This window comes from Eurosta solidaginis, chromosome 5 (assembly GCF_040869045.1).
Source record: "Eurosta solidaginis isolate ZX-2024a chromosome 5, ASM4086904v1, whole genome shotgun sequence".
NCBI classification, from domain to species: domain Eukaryota; kingdom Metazoa; phylum Arthropoda; class Insecta; order Diptera; family Tephritidae; genus Eurosta; species Eurosta solidaginis.
The window spans coordinates 79,729,771-79,752,849 of record NC_090323.1 but is presented as its reverse complement, the minus strand read 5'-3'; the positions used below and the strand labels follow the sequence as shown (position 1 = coordinate 79,752,849).

The 23,079-nt window shown below is 41.0% G+C and overlaps 1 protein-coding gene across 1 annotated transcript; it reads left to right on the top strand.

Annotated features, from left to right (window-relative positions):
* The first annotated feature begins 224 nt into the window (after positions 1-224).
* LOC137253824 (uncharacterized) lies at positions 225-17,437 on the top strand. The gene is made up of 4 exons (XM_067791338.1): positions 225-331; positions 15,903-16,036; positions 16,083-17,230; positions 17,302-17,437. Exon 3 carries the CDS (start codon positions 16,155-16,157, stop codon positions 16,761-16,763), a length of 609 nt encoding a protein of 202 aa, XP_067647439.1. The 5' UTR covers positions 225-331; positions 15,903-16,036; positions 16,083-16,154; the 3' UTR covers positions 16,764-17,230; positions 17,302-17,437.
* Positions 17,438-23,079: the final 5,642 nt, after the last annotated feature.

Below are 23,079 nucleotides of genomic sequence, written 5' to 3'. Positions count from 1 at the left end.
GAAGGCAATTGGGAAAGACTTCACAACAGGCATGACGTAGCTGAATGCGTTTACAACCATTTCAACTATCGTAGGGGTGCGAGTTCGACTCCCACTCCCGGGAGAAAAGGCTTTGAAGAGATTTACAAGGTATAATCGAAACAGCTGTCGCCTTGTCCGTCCTGATGTCACGTTGTTTAAATTTTTCCCAAACTATTAAATAAATTATAAACTAAAGTTCTGTTATTATAGCCTAATGAGTTACTGGCGAAGGAGACCGCCTCGCGAAGAATTTTAGGCAGCAGTATGGCGACAATATGGAGGCGGCGACCTCCAAGACGTTAAACCAGCGGTAAGAAAGTAACGCACATGGCGTACCATAAGCAGTGTCGGACACGATGGAATCCGAAGATAATAGGTGACACAACAATTATAGCCAGAACAGGTTTGCAGTGCAGGTCTTGCTGTGAGTTTAGTCTCTTGAATCGCAGCAATGCGGATGTTGTGCCGCTTCATGAAATCGACTATCTCCGCGATCTTCCCAGTTAGTCCATTACAGTTTAACTGCAGAATTCTGAAGTGCATAGGGGGAGACGTCGCCACTCTGGGAGTAAGTGACTGGTGACTACGCCTGGGTTGAGGAAGGCCAGCGTCGCGGAGACCACAACATCTAGGAAAGTGGCACCGCCCAAGGCAGGAGCTGCATTGGGTGGATGTCGCAAACATATATATTCTGTGCTGGCAAACGGGGTTAGGGACTAAGAGTCTGTTTCCCTGACCTACACGGTTGCTGCCGGAAAAGGGGGGGGGGGGGCGAGAAGACGGGGGCAGGGGCTGATGATCAGCATTGCTACCGACTCTGCTACGAAGATAGTAGTTATGAGTGGTAGCAGCTGTTTGAGTTTTTGGCGCCACGGGGCGCGAGCAGCAGCGGGTACTAGTTGTGGCTTGCTGAGCAGCTGGGCTGCGGGAAGGTAGTGGCAGGCGCTAAAGCGTAGACTACGGGACGCCCTTGGACGTGAACAGCAAGGAGCCACAAAAGATTTATAAAAGTTACGTGGACGTCGGGTTTTGGGATCAAGCCCAGAACAACCTGTCCGATGCAACCATCCCTTACACGAGACACACTGAATAGAGTATGACCGTCCTAAAACGATTCTTTTCCGGCAGATGCAGCAAAACCATTTCTCAGGACCGGGGTCAGGAGACGGACCCGGATTGGATTCGATACCTTCCCGGAGCAAGAGAATATGGAGCAGTCCCGCAGCAAGGAGCTGCTGGGAGGATGACAATTTGTGGGAGGGACGCAACAAATTAAATGGGGTTACACTGAAATTACAGTCCTTGGTCGGGAAAAATCCCGTGTTGTTGTTGTTGTTGTTGTAGCAATGCTTCACCCCACCTAACAGCCGCGACCGATCACAAATTGTCATCAATATCCTCTAACGGGAGTCCAAGGAAACTTGCCTTTTCAACAGGGGTGGACCATAAGGAAAGGGGTGTTAGAGGCGTTGGTTGCACATTACAATTAAAGAGATGGTTGGTGTCATGTGGGGACACATTGCAAGCGGGGCATACATTTTGTATGTCGGGGTTGATTCTGGATAGGTAAGAGTTTAACCTGTTACAGTATCCAGAACGAAGTTGAGCAAGAGTGACACGCGTCTCCCTGGGGAGTATGCGTTCCTCTTCCGCGAGTTTTGGATACTTTTCTTTAAGTACTGGGTTCACCGGGCAATTCCCGGCATAAAGGTCCGACGCCTGTTTATGGAGTTCACCAAGGACCTGCTTGTGTTTTTTCGCTTCATACGGATGGGTTCTCAGGTGCCGTATTTCCTCAAAATGCTTACGGAGATGACTCCTTAAACCCCTAGGCGGTGCTGGTTCATCAATCAGATGTCTGTTGGGATGCTCAGGTTTCTGGGTATTCAACAGGAACTGTTTGGTCAGCATCTCATTTCTCTCCCTGATGGGGAGTATTCTCGCCTCATTATGCAGAAGGTGTTCTGGGGACATAAGAAGGCAGCCCGTGGCAATACTGAGAGCAGTATTTTGGTAGGCCTGTAGCTTCTTCCAGTGGGTAATTTTTAGGCTTGGCGACCATATGGGTCACGCGTAGCACGTAATCGGCTGGCTAATTGCTTTGTATGTAGTCATGAGCGTTTCTTTATATTTTCTCCAGGTACTGCCAGCGAGGGATTTGACCCGTCACTTACCCCCAGAGTGGCGACGTCTCCCCTCATGCACTTCAGAATTCTGCAGTTAAACTGTAATGGACTAACTGGGAAGATTACGAAGATAGTCAATTTCATGAAGCGGCACAACATCCGCATTGCTGCGATTCAAGAGACTAAACTCACAGCACGATCTGCATTGCAGACCTGCTCTGGGTATAATGTCCACAGAAAAGATCGCGAGAGCGGAAATGGAGGCGGCCTCGCGTTTATAATACACCACTCTGTGCAATATCACATATTTGATCCTGGCATCGACCGCAGGGACAACGTCTTAGAACGTCAAGGCCTATCTGTCCGGTCAGGCGATGCAAACCTAGAAATCATCAACATCTACATCCCCCCTGCCACCTGTTGCCCCGGTGGATACCACCCTAATATCAGAGCCTTACTCACTGGAAACAATCGCATTATTTTAGGCGACTTCAATGCCCATCATGATCTATGGCATTCAAATTTGCGGGCGGACAGTAGGGGCGAGATGTTGGCGGATCAAATAGAAGAAACGACGTTCTGCACAATAAACGGAGACGCCCCCACACGTATGGTAGGAAGCTGTCACAGTTCGCCAGATATCTCAATCGTGAGCGCAGAACTCGTAAACTGCGTCAACTGGCAGCCGATGGTATCATTGGCATCCGACCACCTGCCTATACTTGTTTCGCTCGAGCGTACCGCCGACTTCATCGTCACCGAAAAACGCACTTTCATAAACTTTAAAAAAGGAAAGTGGGAAGAATATAAATCCTTTACAGACAACCTCTTTGCTGCCCTCCCTATCCCGACTGATGCCCGCCAAGGGGAGCGTGCCTTCCGCAAGGTCATTGAATCCGCCTCGGCACGTTTCATTACCGCCGGGAGAATTCCCGAAATCCGGCCCCACTTCCCGGCGGAGGCCGCAAACTTAGCGAGAGAACGTGACCTTATAAGGCAGCTTGATCCAGGCGACCCCCAAATAAGGGATATAAACCAACGCATCAGATTGCTTGTGGATGAACACAAGCCGGCGAAATGGGAGGAGCACCTAAGAGGTTGTAACCTCTCTACCGGTGTGGGTAAACTTTGGTCCACCGTAAAGTCCCTATCGAATCCGACTAAGCACAATGACAAAGTTTCCATCGCCTTTGGCGACAAAGTGCTGTCGGATGCGAAAAAATGTGCGAGCGCTTTCTGCCGACAATATATGATGCATTCTACGGTCGACAAAGTTAGACGGAGGGCCAACAGACACGCACATAAACACAAATTCAGCGCGTCACCAATCACCATCACCGCTAAAGAGGTTGAGGACGCCATTGGTCGCGCTAAACCATCCAAAGCAGTGGGCCCAGACGGCATAGCCATGCCGACGCTTAAAAGCCTAGAGAAAGAGGGTTTCAAATATTTAGCGCAAGTCTTCAACCTGTCTCTTTCCACCTTTGTCATACCCGAGAAATGGAGAATGGCCAAGGTGGTCCCGCTACTAAAGCCTGGTAAACCAGCTAACATAGGAGAGTCGTATCGTCCGATATCTCTCCTATCGCCAGTAGCAAAGACGCTCGAAGCCATTTTGCTCCCTTATTTCCAAGCAAATTTGCAACTAGCCTCCCATCAGCATGGCTTCAGAAAACTCCATAGCACTACCTCCGCGCTAAATGCCATTAGCACCCAGATAAATTGCGGTTTAAATCAAAACCCCCACCATAGAACAGTACTCGTAGCGCTAGACCTATCAAAAGCCTTTGATACGGTCAACCATGGCTCGTTACTGCAAGACCTGGAAGGGTCTACCCTTCCCCCATGTCTTAAAAGGTGGACCGCAAATTATCTGGGTGGTCGGCAGGCATCGGTGCTATTTAGAAACGAAACATCAAAGCCAAGGAGAATTAAACAAGGGGTGCCACAGGGTGGTGTCCTATCCCCACTTTTGTTTAATTTCTACATATCTAAGCTACCTTCACCACCGGAAGGAGCCACAATCGTTTCCTACGCCGATGACTGCACAGTAATGGCCACAGGCCCAGGCCCACAGATCGATCAGCTATGCAATAAAATAAACGGCTACCTCCCTGATCTCTCCAGTTTTTTCGCCTCGCGAAACCTGGCATTATCACCGACTAAATCTTCCGCGACCTTATTTACAACATGGACGTCCCAAATGTCGACCATTTTGAACATCCACGTCGATGGCTCTACGCTACCGACTGTCCTACACCCCAAAATCTTGGGTGTGACGTTTGAACAGGATCTACATTTTGGTGAGCACGTAGCCGCAATTGTTCCGAGAATTCAGAGCCGTAACAAAATCCTCAAATCCCTTGCTGGCAGTACCTGGGGAAAAGATAAGGAAACGCTCATGACTACATACAAAGCAATTAGCCAGCCGATTACGTGCTACGCGTCACCCATATGGTCGCCAAGCCTAAAAATCACCCACTGGAAGAAGCTACAGGCCTGCCAAAATACTGCTCTCAGAATTGCCACGGACTGTCTTCTTATGTCCCCAGAACACCATCTACATAATGAGGCGAGAATACTCCCCATCAGGGAAAGAAACGAGATGCTGACCAAACAGTTCCTGTTGAATACCCAGAAACCTGGGCATCCCAACAGACATCTAATTGACGAGCCAGCACCGCCTAGGGGCTTAAGGAGTCATGTCCGTAAGCATTTTGAGGAAATACGGCATCTGAGAACACAGCCGTATGTAGCGAAAAAACACAAGCAGGTCCTTGGTGAACTCCACAAACAGGCGTCGGACCTTTATGCCGGGAATTGCCCGGTGAACCCAGTACTCAAAGTAAAGTATCCAAAACTTGCGAAAGAGGAACGCATACTCCCCAGCGAAACGCGTGTCACTCTTGCTCAACTTCGTTCTGGATACTGTAACAGGTTAAACTCTTACCTATCCAGAATCAACCCCGACATACAAAATGTATGCCCCGCTTGCAATGTGTCCCCACATGACACCAACCATCTCTTTAATTGTAATGTGGAACCAACGCCTCTAACACCCCTTTCCCTATGGTCCACCCCTGTTGAAACAGCAAGTTTCCTTGGACTCCCGTTAGAGGATATTGATGACAATTTGTGATCGGTCGCGTCTGTTAGGTGGGGCGAAGCACTACTACAACAACAACAACAACATCAGGGATTTGAGGATTTTGTTACGGCTCTGAATTCTCGGAACAATTGCGGCTGCGTGCTCACCAAAATGTAGATCCTGATCAAACGTCATACCCAAGATTTTGGGGTGTAGGACATTCGGTAGCGTAGTGCCATCGACGTGGATGTTCAAAATGGTCGACATTTGGGACGTCCATGTTGTAAATAAAGTCGCGGAAGACTTAGTCGGTGATAATGCCAGGTTTCGCGAAGCGAAAAAACTGGAGAGATCAGGGAGGTAGCCGTTTACTTTATTACATAGCTCATCGATCTTTGGGCCTGGGCCTGTGGCCATTATTGTGCAGTCATCGGCGTAGGAAACGATTGTGACTCCTTCCGGTGGTGAAGGTAGCTTAGATATGTAGAAATTAAACAAAAGTGGGGATAGGACACCACCCTGTGGCACCCCTTGTTTAATTCTCCTTGGTTTTGATGTTTCGTTTCTAAATTGCACCGATGCCTGCCGACCACCCAGATAATTGCGGTCCACTTTTTAAGACATGGGGGAAGGGTAGACCCTTCCAGGTCTTGCAGTAACGAGCCATGGTTGACCGTATCAAAAGCTTTTGATAGGTCTAGCGCCACGAGTACTGTTCTATGGTGGGTATTAATTTAAACCGCGATTTATCTGGGTGCTAATGGCATTTAGCGCGGTGGTAGTGCTATGGAGTTTTCTGAAGCCATGCTGATGAGAGGCTAGCTGCAAATTTGCTTGGAAATAAGGGAGCAAAATGGCTTTAAGCGTCTTTGCTACTGGCGATAGGAGAGATATCGGACGATACGACTCACCTATGTTAGCTGGTTTCCCAGGCTTTAGTAGCGGGACCACCTTGGCCATTTTCCATTTCTCGGGTATGACAAAGGTGGAAAGAGACAGGTTGAAGACATGCGCTAAATATTTGAAACCCTCTTTCGCTAGGCTTTTAAGCATCGGCATGGCTATGCCGCCTGGGCCCACTGCTTTGGATGGTTTAGCGCGACCAATGGCGTCCTCAACCTCTTTAGCGGTGATGGTGATTGGTGATGCGCTGAATTTGTGTTTATGTGCGTGTCTATTGGCTCTCCGTCTATCTTTGTCGACCGTAGGATGCATTATATATTGTCGACAGAAAGCGCTCGCGCATTTTTTCGCATCCGACAGCACTTTGTCGCCAAAGGCGATGGAAACTTTGTGTTTGTGCTTAGTCGGATTCGATAGGGACTTTACGGTGGACCAAAGTTTACCCACACCGCTAGAGAAGTTACAACCTCTTAGGTGCTCCTCCCATTTCGCCCGCTTGTGTTCATCCACAAGCAATCTGATGCGTTGGTTTATATCCCTTATTTGTGGGTCGCCTGGATCAAGCTGTCTTATAAGGTCACGTTCTCTCGCTAAGTTTGCGGCCTCCGCCGGGAAGTGGGCCCGGATTTTGGGAATTCTCCCGGCGGGAATGAAACGTGCCGGGGCGGATTCAATGACCTTACGGAAGGCACGCTCCCCTTGGCGGGCATCAGTCGGGATAGGGAGGGCAGCAAAGCGGTTGTCTGTAAAAGATTTATATTCATCCCACTTTCCTTTTTTGAAGTTTATGAGAGTGCGTTTTTCGGTGACGATGAAGTCGGCGGTACGCTCGAGCGAAATAAGTATGGGCAGGTGGTCGGATGCCAATGTTACCATCAGCTGCCAGTTGACGCAGTTTACGAGTTCTGCGCTCACGATTGAGATATCTGGCGAACTGTGACAGCTTCCTACCATACGTGTGGGGGCGTCTCCGTTTATTGTGCAGAACGTCGTTTCTTCTCTTTGATCCGCCAACATCTCACCCCTACTGTCCGCCCGCAAGTTTGAATGCCATAAATCGTGATGGGCATTGAAATCGCCTAAGATAATACGATTGTTGCCAGTGAGTAAGGCTATGATATTAGGGCGGTATCCACTGGGGCAACAGGTGGCAGGAGGTATGTAGATGTTGATGATTTCTAGGTTTGCATCGCCTGACCGGACAGATAGGCCTTGACGTTCTAAGACGTTGTCCCTGCGGTCGATGCCATTTGCACAGAGTGGTGTATGATAAACGCGAGGCCGCGTCCATTTCCGCTCTCGCGGTCTTTCCTGTGGACATTATACCCAGAGCAGGTCTGCAATGCAGATCTTGCTGTGACTTTAGTCTCTTGAATCGCAGCAATGCGGATGTTGTGCTGCTTCATGAAATCGACTATCTCCGTAATCTTCCCAGTTAATCCATTACAGTTTAACTGCAGAATTCTGAAGTGCATAAGGGGAGACGCCGCCACTCTAAGTGACGGGTGACTACGCCTGGGTTTGTGGAAGGCCAGGACGCAATTGCTGTTGTGGCCCTGGGACTGGGCGTCCTTGGGCAAGCATTGGGGTACCCGGATGATTTGGGTTTGCGACCTGGCAACATGGCGCGATGAAACCCGTCGGGGGGTTGCCGTCGCGGAGACCAGAACATCTAGGAAAGTGGCACCACCCAAGGCAGGAGCTGCATTGGGCGGATGTCGCAAAACTATATATTCTGTGCTGGCAAACGGTGCAAACGGAGGTAGGGACTAAGAGTCTGTTTCCCTGACCTACACGATTGCTGCCGGAAAAGAGGGGGGGGGGAGAAGACGGGGGCAGGGGCTGATGCTCAGCATTGCTATCGACTCTACTAAGAAGGTAGTAGTTTTGAGTGGTAGCAGCTGTTTGAGTTGTTGGCGCCGTGTGGCGCGAGCAGCAGCGGGTACTTGTTGTGGCTTGTTGAGCAGCGGGGCCGCTGGAAGGTAGTGGGGGGGGGGGGGCTTAGGCGTAGACTACGGGACGCGCTTGGGCGTGAACAGCAAGGAGCCACAAAAGATTTATAAAAGTTACGTGGACGTCGGGTTTTGGGATCAAGCCCAAAACCTGTCCGATGCAACCATACCTTACACTAGACACACTGAACAGAGTATGACCGTCCTAAAAAGATTCTTTTCCGGAAGATGCAGCAAAACCATTTCTCAGGACCGGGGTCAGGAGGCGGACTCGGATTTGATTCGATGCCTCCCCGGAGTAAGAGAATATGGAACAGTCCTGCTGCAAGGAGCTGCTGGGAGGATGAAAATTTGTGGGAGGGACGCAACAAATTAAAAGGGGTCACACTGAAATGACAGTCCTTGGTCGGGAAAAATCCCGAGTCGATCCGGTACATAGAACCGACTGCCCTGGGAAGCGAGAAACTGGGCATACTATCGAATAACACCTTGCAAAAATCGCGAGTACTCCATGCATGAATGTATGGAGTACTCGCTATGGACCAAGTGAGTGCTCCAAAATTAACAACAATTCATACAAAAAATATGGTCCAATTAACATTGCGATGTCCTAGGACTGGACCATATACTCCAGCTCCGCATTACATCAGAGTAGTCCATGGAGTACCCACAGTCCAATAAACATCGTGTAGTGATTACAATCCAGGCATGCTTAATGCCTGTTACAATCGTTAAAAACGAGCAATGATCAGCTTACAATATGTTCGTGTAGAAACATGAGTTGGTCCATTGCTGCATTACAGTAGAGTATAATGGTAAGTACTCCAGTGGACCACATGATCCAACGATTTTCGCAGGGCACATGCCGATTTTGTGATCGATCAGCAGACGGCGGACCATATTCTTCTAGAATGCGACGCAATCTCAAGACTTAGGCCTAAGTTCATTGGCTCACCATGGCCAGAGCATTCCCACATTTAATCCCTGAAGCCAAGAACACTGCTAGGGTTCATCAAGGAAGGAAGGCTAGGATGAGGTGCTGTGAAGGAGATGTGCAAGTCACTGTACAATCTATATATATAAAAAGAAGTGTACATTTTGATTGTCACTCAACTCGAGAACGGATAGAACGATTGCCATGCAATTTTTAGGAAAGATACAGGAAGGAGAGATGATGGTTAGTTGATTTTGAAATCCCAAATCGGTTTAGCCATTAGATATAAAAATGAATGTTTGTATGTATGTCATCGATGAAAACAAAACCTACTTGACCGATTATTATGAAAATAGGTATATATATGTACTTTTCCACGAGGAAGGTTTGTATAATGAGTACTTTGATACCGGGTGGCTAGGGTCTCGAGATATAGGCCAAAACATCGACCCGGGTAACTCCAGGAAGTGTTTGTACAATATGGGTATCAAATGGAAGCTCTTTATGATTACTTTAACACTGGGTATTTTTCGTACCCCTGGGTGACTAGGGTCTCGAGATATAGGCCAAACGTGGACCCGGCCCCCCTAGAATGTGTTTATACAATATGGATATCAAATGAAAGCTGTTGATGGGTGCTTTAGTACAGGGTAGCTTTCATACCTGTTGGTAACTAGGGTCTTGAGATATAGGCCAAAACGTGGACCCGGGTACCCCTAGAATGTGTTTATACAATATTGATATCAAATGAAAGCTGTTGATGAGTGCTTTAGTACAGGGTAGTTTTCATACCTATTGGTGACAAGGGTCTCGAGATATAGGCCAAAACGTAGACCCGGGCCCCCTAGAATGTATTTATACAATATGGATATCAAATTAAAGCTGTTGATGAGTGCTTTAATACAGATAATTTTTAATACCGCTGGGTGTTTTGGGTCTCGAGATATAAGCCAAAACGTGGACCCGGATACCCCGAGACAATGTTTATACAATAAGGATATCAAATGAAAACTGTTGACGAGTGTTTTACTACAGGGTAGTTTTCATACCTATTGGTGGCTAGGGTCTCGAGATATAGGCCAAAACATGGACCCGGATACCCCTAGAATGTGTTTATAGAATATGGATATCAAATGAAAGCTGTTTATGAGTACTTTGACATTGGGTATTTTTCGTACCCCTGGGTGACTAGGGTCTCGAGATATAGGCCAATACGTGGACCCTGGCACCCCCAGAATGTGTTTATACAAAATGGATATCAAATGAAAGCTGCTGTTGAGTGCTTTAGCATAGGGGTAATTTTCGTACCTATTGGTGACTAGGGTCTCGAGATATAGACCAAAACATGGACCCGGATACCCCTAGAATGTGTGTGTATTTTGGATATCAAATGAAAGCTGTTGCTGAGAGCTTTTAAGTAATTTTCATTCTGATATTCGATTTAGTCGCATTAACCTGGCAAAACTGATAAATATGCATGCGAAGCCGAAATAAAGACATTAATTAATAATACCCACATACCTATTTACATAAGTCCTATTCGATTTTCCTGAAATTAGGACTGCGACTGAGACTGAGACTCGGAGTGGGACTGGGACTGAGACTCGGAATGGGACTGGAATAAAATACATACCACCCTCTGGGACTGGCAATAAGATATGAAGAAGAATGAGAAAAACTTGAGAGAAGAGAAAAGAGAGAAGGAGGAGACTGAGAAAGAGATAGAATGAGACGAAGAAGGAGATAGACGAAGCGAAAAATACGGAGGGAAGAGTGAATACAAAGATTAGGAAAAGTGTAGAGGGGCGAGGGCTGAGTTAGACGGAAAAAGCTTATTAAAATGTGTGCAGATATACCAAAGTTAGGGCTAAACAACGTCTGCCGGGTCTGCTAGTCCTCAATAAATTATCTATCTATCTACGTTTCGGTAACAAGCACCATTGAGGTACTAGCCCGACCACCTCGGAAACTATTGATATGACTACATTAAACCTTCTACGGATTGAATATTAATGACCCAGTATGAAAGTCTGCTAAAATTTACCATTCTCCATGGAATGCTCGATATATAACTTTCCATGTTTTGAATCAGTAATGACAAGAGCAAAATTTACTAAAATTTTGACTGGCTGTGGGTAATAAGGTGTTGATGTCCTCTCTTAACGCAATGTAATAGCAACGGTGACGCAAATTTAAATCTACTGATAATAATTAATTCCTCCCTTTCTATGCAGTTCTATGCATACAAACATATGTATTTTGCTCTCCAAACGCTAGTTAAAGAAATCAATTGGTAATTCGATTTCTTTGGTATATGCATTCTTCAGTTGGTTATCAACAAGAGCATGACAAATTGTAACTAACAAATTCATACATATTGTTTATATATTTAATATGCTAGGCGCGATGATTCCTGGACAATCGGGCCTGACTAGTCGCGATTTATTTTGCCTAAAGAGAGCGTGCTTAACGCGAACCATATCGTAATAAGGCACACCCTCGATGATGCAGTAATCAAAGAAATTTCTGCTTCTAATGCTTCTAGGATAGCAGCAGCAGCTCCCAGTGGCGGCACAGAAATAAGAGTTGCATGCGGATCAGTTGCCTTTTTTGCTTCGGCTACCTATTCAATTTTAATTGACATTACATTATCTACTATTGCACTTTTTAATCAATATAAGTTACCGAAGCAAATACTGGCAACCCAGATGCGTAGTTCCACCCTTATTTGGGGAAATATATCCAACCAGTTTGGTACCGTATTTCAAAGCATTCTGGTTATGGAAAGTACCTCGTTTACCAGTAAATCCTGGCAAATGACACGTGAATCTGCATTTAGTTGTAGGTGTCATCTTGTTTTGGCATATTCTGAGCTGAATCGCATCCCGGCTGAGATGCTATTAGAATAATATAATATTTTTTTTTATTATTTAAAAATGCACATACGTATGAATGAAAAGCAGAAAGTAAATAATGTTGTTGTTGTTGTAGCGATAAGGACACTCCCCGTATCGACTTTGTTGGTCCTTTGCCGGATGCAGATCGGGTACGTTCCGGGAACAAACACCATTAAGGTACTAGCCCGATCATGTCGGGAGCGATTTAGTATGACTACATGAAACCTTCTAGGCCATCCCGTCGATTGTATACAACCTAATATGGTATAACGAGTTAAAATACGGTGCACCATCTAATTTTTATCAAAAATTATCAAACGTGGAATCAAAAGACGCGCCTCGAGCTTCGTTTTTACCCACACGGCATTTAGATGATTAAATTTTGAATTTCCCTACATATAAATACAATTTGATTCTTCTTTCTGACTAAATAATGAGTTATCATACAATTGAACAAAAGAAATAATCAAATATGAATACCTTTGATGATCAAAAACTGAAAATCATTTTTCGATCACGTTTTGGAATCATTTTTGAAGTCCTTTGATGATTAAATTTTAATATTTCATAAAAGTCAACAAAAAGAATAATCAAATATGCTCACCTTTCGATGAACAAAAACTGAATATACTTTTTCAATCACATTTTGGAATCATATTTGAATCAAATGTGTTTACTTTAGGTGATCAAACATTTACAATCATTTTTAATTCAGCTTTCTGAATCTTTTCTGACTATATTTGTTAACTGAATAATGAGTTTTATACTTCTTAAAATTTTACTTTTCATTGAAAAACTTATTTTTTTCACATACACACATTTTTCAATCATGAAGTTCAGAAAAAATATGTATATAAAATTTTTATTATTAAGACATTCTTCAAGACAATTTAATGCAAATGCTGCTCATGCCCGAAGATTTCCCCAACCATTTCTCCACCTTCCCAGATAATACATAATAGTTGGACAATACAAAAGTTGTGACCTATTTGACCAGGTAAGTGAAACTCTCTTGACATATGTACCTGGATATGTCTTCAACATCCCGTACCGTATCGTAATTTAAGATATTGAAGATCATATCTGATGTTGGATGTTGTAGTCGCAGGTGAATATCGGTCAAGTTTGTTTGCGAGTGACCTGTGGTTCAAATAGCTCACTTCCGCATGCTTTCTTCCCCTGATGAAATAATATTATTATGTAGTATCTTATTTTGAATGAGATGACGAATAAATGCATCATAATCGCATTCAAAAATGAGTCAAAAATCTAAACCAAAACGATTGAAATATATTCACGAATATGATCAGAAAATGACTGTGAAAAGCAGTCAAATATTACTCTAAAACAATTAAAGCTCAATTTTACAATGATATCAAATATGAATAAAAAGCGTTTCGAAATATGAATCATAAATGATTATTCAAGAATAATCACATTTATGGTACATTTTTCTCCCGACGATACGGTAATATTCGAACAGAAAATGCTTTTAAATTTGAACGTTTTTAATCATCTTAGGGTATGATATTTGAATATTTTTTGATAAAAATTTTCAAAAAATGCTGGCTGGGTAGTATCCGAAATATTTGAAAATATAAATTTTTATTTCTGTCAAAACATAATTGTGATAGTTTTTAAATTAGGTGGTGCACCGTCTTGCAAAACGTTACCCTTAATATTATTTTGGGCGAAGGCCGCCAACGCAAAAAGGTGTTATCTGCAACAAAATTTTTAATTTCCGTCACATGTCACAACTAAAATTAACTTAATATTATTTTGGACGCGAAAAGGTGTTCTCTGTAACAAAATTTTTAATTTCCGTCACATGTCACAACTAAAAGCACAAGAATTTTTAGTTTTTACACACCAGATTAAGCGAGAGCTTGTAAGAGTTTTATTCATAATGTAATAATAATTTTTGTTGTTATATCGGCCTACTGATTTTAAGATCGCGGGTTCGAATCGAGCTCAAGGCCTAACAATAATTTTTTATCATTATTATTGTTATGATAAATTTTTTCTTAATTGAAAATTTTTTAAAATTAGAATAGAAGAAAGAAAAAAATTTAGACAACTGCCAAAGCTCGTTGTATAGATCCATTTCGGGAACTGCTAAATTCCTTCATCGGCAACGTTTAGGCGCCGCTGCTATAACCATTCAGCCACCACAGCGGTTTTTTGTTTGTCTTCATTAATCCTACTTCTATTCTGGTTCGTGCCAATTGATATTCACACCACTGCGACATCTGTTGCAGAATAGCTGTGAAAATTGGACTTGTTTGTTGGCAATGCTGCCATAGTGTCATATTTTATTGACACTTTTTTCCCCGTGCTCAGGGATGTATTAACAATTTTTGTTGTTATATCGGCCTACTGATTTTAAGATCGCGGGTTCGAATCGAGCTCAAGGCCTAACAATAATTTTTTATCATTATTATTGTTATGATAAATTTTTTCTTAATTGAAAAAATTTTTAAATTAGAATAGAAGAAAGAAAAAATTTTAGACAACTGCCAAAGCTCGTTGTATAGATCCATTTCGGGAACTGCTAAATTCCTTCATCGGCAACGTTTAGGCGCCGCTGCTATAACCATTCAGCCACCACAGCGGTTTTTTGTTTGTCTTCATTAATCCTACTTCTATTCTGGTTCGTGCCAATTGATATTCACACCACTGCGACATCTGTTGCAGAATAGCTGTGAAAATTGGACTTGTTTGTTGGCAATGCTGCCATAGTGTCATATTTTATTGACACTTTTTTCCCCGTGCTCTGGGATGTATTAACAAATTTTTTCTTTCTTCTATTCTAATTTAAAAAAAAAAAAAAAATTTTTTTCAATTAAGAAAAAATTTATCATAACAATAATAATGATAAAAAATTATTGTTAGGCCTTGAGCTCGATTCGAACCCGCGATCTTAAAATCAGTAGGCCGATATAACAACAAAAATTGTTAATACATCCCAGAGCACGGGGAAAAAAGTGTCAATAAAATATGACACTATGGCAGCATTGCCAACAAACAAGTCCAATTTTCACAGCTATTCTGCAACAGATGTCGCAGTGGTGTGAATATCAATTGGCACGAACCAGAATAGAAGTAGGATTAATGAAGACAAACAAAAAACCGCTGTGGTGGCTGAATGGTTATAGCAGCGGAGCCTAAACGTTGCCGATGAAGGAATTTAGCAGTTCCCGAAATGGATCTATACAACGAGCTTTGGCAGTTGTCTAAAATTTTTTCTTTCTTCTATTCTCATTTAAAAATTTTTTCAATTAAGAAAAAATTTATCATAACAATAATAATGATAAAAAATTATTGTTAGGCCTTGAGCTCGATTCGAACCCGCGATCATAATGTAATAACAATAATAATTGCTATTGCTATCGTTAAAGTAATAGCTGTTCATTATGCATGCGTTTCTCCGAGTGAATGTGATATTCAGGTATGTCGCAGAATCCGACTCGGATTTGATTTTTGTCGGAAATGCAAACCGATATCTGTTCGAATTGGTGTCACGAATTTCGATCGGATTTGGCGTTTTTCCCAATTAAACAAAACCGATATTCGAATCAGCTGGGTTTTTTTTACTTTTGGTATTGTGTGTAAAATTGGCATTTGATTCCAAATGCTAATAAAATTATTTAACTAATGCTTTTGTCAGGAGAAGTTCAAGAAAAGACCGTTACTATTACACCATTTTATCAATTCCAAGATGTCTTGCTGTAACTCTATACAGTCGCTAATATGTTTAACTCTGTAATAAAGTTTTAGATCATCGGCGTACATCAAGCAACTAAAAAATTTAAAACATTGGCAGATGTCATTTATAAATAAAGACACTTGATCATATCGATACTACTGTAGTCACGTTAGATAATATGTTTATTGATCAAACGTAACATTTAATATATAATACACTTAAAACTAATAATATGTAAAATACCCTTTTTGTAACAACTCTGTATTACAAAACAGGTTATTGATATTGTAACAGCCCTGTGGCGAAAGATAAATGCAATACAACCCTGAATAGAAGAAAGAAAATAATAAAAAAGAAGAGGAGGACACTACGGTTAATCGAGAAAAGAAAAAGCGTGTTTGATTTTCAAGTAAAAATCTAGATCGATTTGGATCGTTTGCTAACCAACCTAATAGTATTAAAATTTATATCTCAGGTGTGGGGTTTCCACCATACAACATAAATAATCTTATATTTCATTAAGAACCATGTCCGATATGGCTAATCGCAGTGAAATCATAAACACACTGAATGAAATGGAAGTGGAATTCCCATCGACCGCCACAAATACCCAATTACGGTGGCTTCTCCATGACGGAATAGGAGATGGAGCAATTGCCGATATGGCTACTAATTCTGCCCATGATCATACTGCCGTTTCCAATAATTCCACCACTGCTGCTGCTGATGACATCGCAATTACCACCACTGCCGTTTCCAATATTGCTACTGCTGCTGACATCGTAATCACCACTACTGCCACTGCGGTTTCCAATATTGCTACCACTGCTACTGCTGCTGACACCGCAATCACCTCCACTGCCGTTTCCAATATTGCTACCACTGCTACAGCTGCCGAAACCGCAATCACCACTACTGCCACTGCTGCTGCTGATCTTGTTACCACTTCTATTGCCGACGTTACTGATGATACCTTTCATACCGCCGCCCAAGTTAACACCGCTGGTGCCTATTTTATTAATAATGCTGCTGCAACTGCCGATGCATTGGAATTAAAATTCACCATGCCAATCACACGAAATGAAGCCTATAAAATGTTGGCAAGAAAGCGTTGGGACAAAAAAAGGAGTCTTTGAATTGCTACGTATTGGCCATGCAGGCCATTGCAAAAAGGGCAAATATTACCGAGCCGGAGGTAATTGAATTCATCATTGACGGGATTGGCAGCGCAGTCCCTAACGTACAACTGCTATTGTCTGCCAGGGGTCTAGAGGAATTAAAACAATTGATTGGACGATATGAAAGAACATACTTTGTGCCTGATGCAGTACCTATTACCTCTGTACCTACAGCGCGTCAGCAATCATTCAAGCCATCAGATGATGGTAGCAAAAAGTGCTATAACTACTCCAAAAATGGGCATATAAAACCCAACTGCCCTTACCCGTTGCGTCCAGAAGGGTCATATTTTCAGTGCTGGCGGATGGGCCACGACCATCGCTCGTGCCCCAACCCGGCCAAGGTGTTGAAACCGAACAACCAGATAGCAGTGGCAATGCAAAATGAAGACGAGGAATCGGTAGCCATTGACGCTTTTAATTATGTAAGTATTAAGTTTAGGGTGAAAGAAAGAGTATTGTCTGATGTACTAATTTCTCATTTCGACACCGGCAGTCCGGTTAGTTTTATACAGAGGTCACGGGTCCCAGAATAATTCGTCCACCTACAGGAATGTAGTAACATAAATACGGCGGAATATAAAGGAATTGGGGGCAGAAAAATAAATATTATTACAAAAATACAATTTCATATAAAATTTAAATAAATGTCCAATAAAATTGAATTAAATGTAATTTCGGATGAAGATATGGTCGTACCTGTTATTTTGCGACGTGATTTTCTCAATAGGTTTCATATTAAACTTAAGAGCATTAGAAAAAAATACGAAAACCCAAAATTGTTAGACATAAGACAAAATATGCAAAATTCAATAGAATTACAAAAACCGATAACCGATTCTGAAGCACTCTCGGTCATTGTAAAGCCATATCCAGAAAGGAATGGCCATTGCAGTCCCGATTACCTGCCTAACGTTTTTGGTATCGATGTTTGTTATGAGCAAAGTGAGAGAGATATAGATTATATACTTGCCGAGGGACATCAAAACAGATTAAAGCAACTCATTGATGATACTTACCTTAAATCGGTAATAAAAAGTTAACCACTTAATTACGAAATGAAAATACATTTAAATACTGACGTTCCTTTCTATCACGCGCCCCGTAGACTGTCTTACGCTGAACGAAGTGAGGTAAAACAATTATAGCTGACCTTCTTAAAGAAGGAATAATACAACCAAGTGACACCCTATGCTTCAGCCATTGTGCTAGTAAAAAAGAAGAATGGGAAAACCCGCATGTGTGTGGACTATAGAGCACTCAACAAATTGACGGTTAGGGATAATTACCCATTGCCGTTGATTGAAGACTGTATTGAATATCTACAAAATAAAAAAATTTTCTCCGTATTGGACTTGAAGAGTGGATTCCATCTAGTCAATATGTCTGCCGAATCCATACCGCTTACCTCCTTTGTAACTCCTAATGGACAGTTTGAGTATTTAAAAATGCCATTTGGGTTAAAGATTTCACCAGCAGTGTTTCAACGATTTATCAATACCATTTTTCGGGATATGTTAGATGAAAGAAAAATTATTGTTTACATGGACGATATAATTATTGCTAGCGAGAATTTTGAAGATCATGTGATTCTGTTAAAGTCAGTACTAGAGCGAATAACTTTACGCAATTTGAAACTTAATTTAAAGAAATGTAAATTCGGTTACCAAGAAATCGACTATTTAGGATACAAAGTTACTAGAGTGGGAATTGTGCCTAATGAATCTCATATTAAAAGCATTAAGAATTTTCCAGTTCCTACGAACCCAAAACAATTACAGTCGTGCCTAGGTTTATTTTCTTACTTCCGTAGATTTGTGCCAACATTTTCACGAATCGCTAAACCGCTACAAGATTTATTAAAGAAAAATACTCAATTTAATTTTGACGAAAAATGTCATGACGCTTTTTCTGAGTTAAAGTCCCGACTAATTAAAAGTCCAGTTTTAGCCATTTACAGCCCAGGAAAAGAAACTGAGCTTCACTGTGACGCCAGTAGTATCGGTTTTGGAGCAGTACTATTACAGCGTCAAGATGATGGTAAATTTCATCCGATCGCCTATTTTTCGAAAACTGCATCAAATGCTGAATCGAAGTACCATAGCTTTGAGTTAGAAACTCTGTCTATCATATATGCGTTGAGAAGATTTCGAACCTATTTGGAAGGAATACCCTTTACTATAGTTACAGACTGTAATTCTCTAACTATGACTCTTGATAGAAGACAGTTGAATTCCCAAATAGCTAGGTGGGCTCTAGAGTTAGAGAACTTCAACTATAAAATACAACACCGTCGAGGTACTTCCATGGATCATGTCGATGTATTGAGTAGACGACAGATTGCTTCAGTTATAGACGCAAACGATTTGAATTTCACATTCAAGTTGCTCAAGAACGTGATCAAAATATCAAGAAACTACGGGATCGACTTGTCAATAAGGAATTGACTGAATTTGATCTAACTGATGGGCTAGTCTATAAAAAGAAATCCGATGGCAAAAACGCGTTATATGTACTGACGAAATGGAATTTAACGTTATTCAGTCAATACACGAGAAGTTAGGCCATCTGTCAGTCGATAAAACGTTGAGTAAGCTAAGCCTCTATTATTGGTTCCCAAAGATGCGCAAGAAGGTTGAAAGGTTTGTCAGGAATTGTCTAAAATTGGTAACAATAACGCTACTAATAATAATAATAGATGTTCAAATTCGCGAAGTAATGCCAATGTACGGTCTTTAAACATGAACGACCCTCAGGAGCGAACACTGGGGTATCGGTATCACGATTTCGACAATTAAACGAATCTTCTTCAAAAATATTAAAATCCATCTACTGCTTGAACCTTAATTATTCAGATTTTATTGAACTTCAATGTAGCGACAAACCTTGCATTTTCTAGTAGATTCTCAAGCAGATATTTCTTTAATCGAAATTTCTAGTTTATCTCAAAATTGTAACTTTAATAGTAATGAAATTATTAATACAACAGGTGTAACATCCGAAAAAATTTCAACTTTAGGAACCTTAAAAACCAACCTAATTTCATATAATTTTTTAATACCGCATACTTTACATGTAGTTAACGACGATTTCAATATACCTTCAGTCGGAATACTCGGCAAAGGCTTTTTAAAATTAAATAAATGCATTATTAATTATGCAAGCGATAGCATAACTATCAATACAGGGTTAGAAAATCTAAATATTTCAATTTTACACGTCACAAGGGCCGATTCTTTAGTTATTCCTCCAAGATGTGAAGTTTATCGTTTATTTAAATTACCAAATTGCGACAATCCTATTTTTGTAGACTCACAAGAAATCTGTAGTGGTGTTTTTACGGCAAAGAGCATTGTTGACACAAACATGTGCTTGGCGTGGAACCATGTAAAAATAACCAAATCGAAGCATTTGTGAACTTAAGTGGTGTAATGCCATATAATTGGAAAAACTTAGTAAAATAATCAATTGGGAAGAAAAAAAATACAAAAAACGGGGAAGAGAAATTAACATTTGTAATTTATACACAAACAAAGACTTACCTAATCAAATAACGGAGCTTTTATACAGACACAAAGAAGACAATACAACGGATTTGGCGCTTGGTAAGGCGCCATTTTAATTTGGCAAGAGGAGACTTTCGGTTTTTTTAATAATAACCTGGCGTGGAAATGTATATATTGGATAGACATACATAAAAAATAAATGTAAGGCGCGATAACCTCCGAAGAGATCTAAGGTCGAGCTTCTCTTCCAATTTGCGTCGTGCTCCTCTTGATTTTCCCTATCTTTAGTTTTTGTAAATATTTTCTTTAGCGTGCTATGTGGTTGGTGAGTTTTCCTTTTCTACAATTTTTTTTAGTGTTTGATTGTTTGTCAACCCTGGGACGTATGTAACGCCTATATATTTTTGTTGTTGAATTCTCTTGCTGTGTATTTTTGTTGTTATTCGAACTTTTAATATTATTTGTTGTTGTTCCCATAAGCCGTTTCACGAGTGCTTATGTGTTTTTTTACGTAGCTGTTTTTGAAAAGAATATTTCTTATTTTTTCATTGTTTTCTGCTGTAAATTCATGGTCGCTTAGAATCTTGTTTTTTGTTTCCATGGATGGTTTGAGTGGTAGTATATTATTCTACCCGATGCAATAGTTTTCGCATACCAATTCAATACAATCTTTCTATTTCTCCGATGTATCCGATGTAAAGTGTTCAGTATGTCTTCCACGTCCTTTGTCTTTACTATTGCAAATATGTCGTCTACATATTTTTTTTATGTATTTGACATGTGTGTTTTTGCCTTTCAATTCAGCTAAGCTGTCGTCCAAAATTTTGTCAAGTACGATATCAGCTATCGTTGGGGATAATGGGTTACCCATGGGCATGCCATAAATTTGATGGTAAAATATATTGTTATATGTAAAATAGTTGTTGTCCTGAAGACAAAATTCAAGAATTTTCTGGAATTGCATTCTTTCAATATTTGTATGTTCTTCTAATTTATTCCATTTTTGTATGATAGTACGTATGGCTAGGTGTATTGGAATGTTGGTGAATAAGGATATGACGTCAAAAGAGATTAGATTTTCGTCGTCTAGAATTTGAATATTCTCTATTTGATTTCTAAGTTGGAAAGAGTTTTTTAGGTTGTAATCTTCCGACACTATATTTTTTCAAATATTTCCAATATATTCGGTTAAACTGAAACAAGGTACCTTCGTGGACGAGGAAATTGGTCTAAGAGGTAAGTTTGGTTTATGTATCTTGGGAAGTCCGTACAGTCTCGGTGCGTTGGCGGCTGATGATGTGTTAGAATCTATACTAGGTGGTGTCAAAGCGAATTCAATCAATTCGCCGTAAAGAAGAATGTCAAGTCAAAAGAAAATTTTCATTGATTTCGGTTAACTGACATGTTGCAGTACAAGGCGTTGTATGGAAAATTATCAAGAAGAAGCAATCAGCTGATGGGATAACACCACATGTAATGAATTCGCTTTGGGGTGAACTAGATAGCCAAGGCGAATTCATTACAGGTGGTGTTATGCCAGCAGCTGATTGCTTCTTCTTGATAATTTTCCATACAAAGCCTTGTACAACAAAATGTCAGTTAATCGAAATCTATGAAAATTTTCTTTTGACTTGACATTTATCTGTACGGCGAATTGATTGAATTCGCTTTGCCACCACCTGGTATAGATTCGCCTTGGTAATAGCAAAAGCGTACTTAATACCGCGCCTTGGGGTGAACTAGTTACCTCCGTCTTGTAGGGTAATAGCCAAGGCGAATTCATTACAGGTGGTGATATCCCATCAGCTGATTGCTTCTTCTTGATAATTTTCCATACAGCGTCTTGTACTACAACATGTCAGTTAATCGAAATCAATGAAAATTTTCTTTTGACTTGACATTCTTCCGCACGGTTAAATGGTTGAATTCGCTTTGCCACCACCTAGTATAGATTCGCCTTGCTTAATACCTACGCTCCTTTATGGTTGTGAGATCTAATTGTGACTATGTATGCAATAGGAAACTTAATGTTGTTTATAACAACATTGCTAGATACGTCTATGGGTTGCAAAGACTTGACCACGTCACTCATCATGCTGACAGGTTACTAAACATTTCTTTCGATAACCTTATTAAACTTAAAACGCTCACTACGCTACATAAATTAATATATATGAAGGAAACTATCTGTATCGGAGGCTAAATTTTCTCCAGTCGTCTAGATCTGTTCTCCTTACCCACTTCAGTCATTGTATGCTAATATCTGATCGCCAGTTCTTCATTACTTCCATACGTCTTTGGAACTTGCTCCCTTCTAGACTTAGGCTTATAAGCAATGCTCTGCTCTTCAATAAAGAATTAACAAGTTTCTATAATAACCTAGACAATTGAAATACTGATTTCTGACTAAGTAAATGTACTCTATCATTCGTTTATTTATTATTTATAAAATAGATTATTTATTGTAACCTTTTCTTAGTCATAGTCATTAGCTTTAAGTTTCAAATTTAAATTGTTCCTATTTTATGCCTTTTACCGACTAGCACTATAAAATAATTTTTGCCAAATTGTTGTGCTAGGATGAATTGCCTAATAAATACAAATACAAAATACAAATACACCCTTAGCCAAGGCAAATGTCAAATTCTTCTTCTTGTGTTTTGCTTGCAACAGATAAAAATAAATGCAATCTATTCATAATGCAAAAGATTGAATAAAATTCATCTATATGAAAATCTGCTCGTGGCGGGGTTTGTATCCTCACTTAT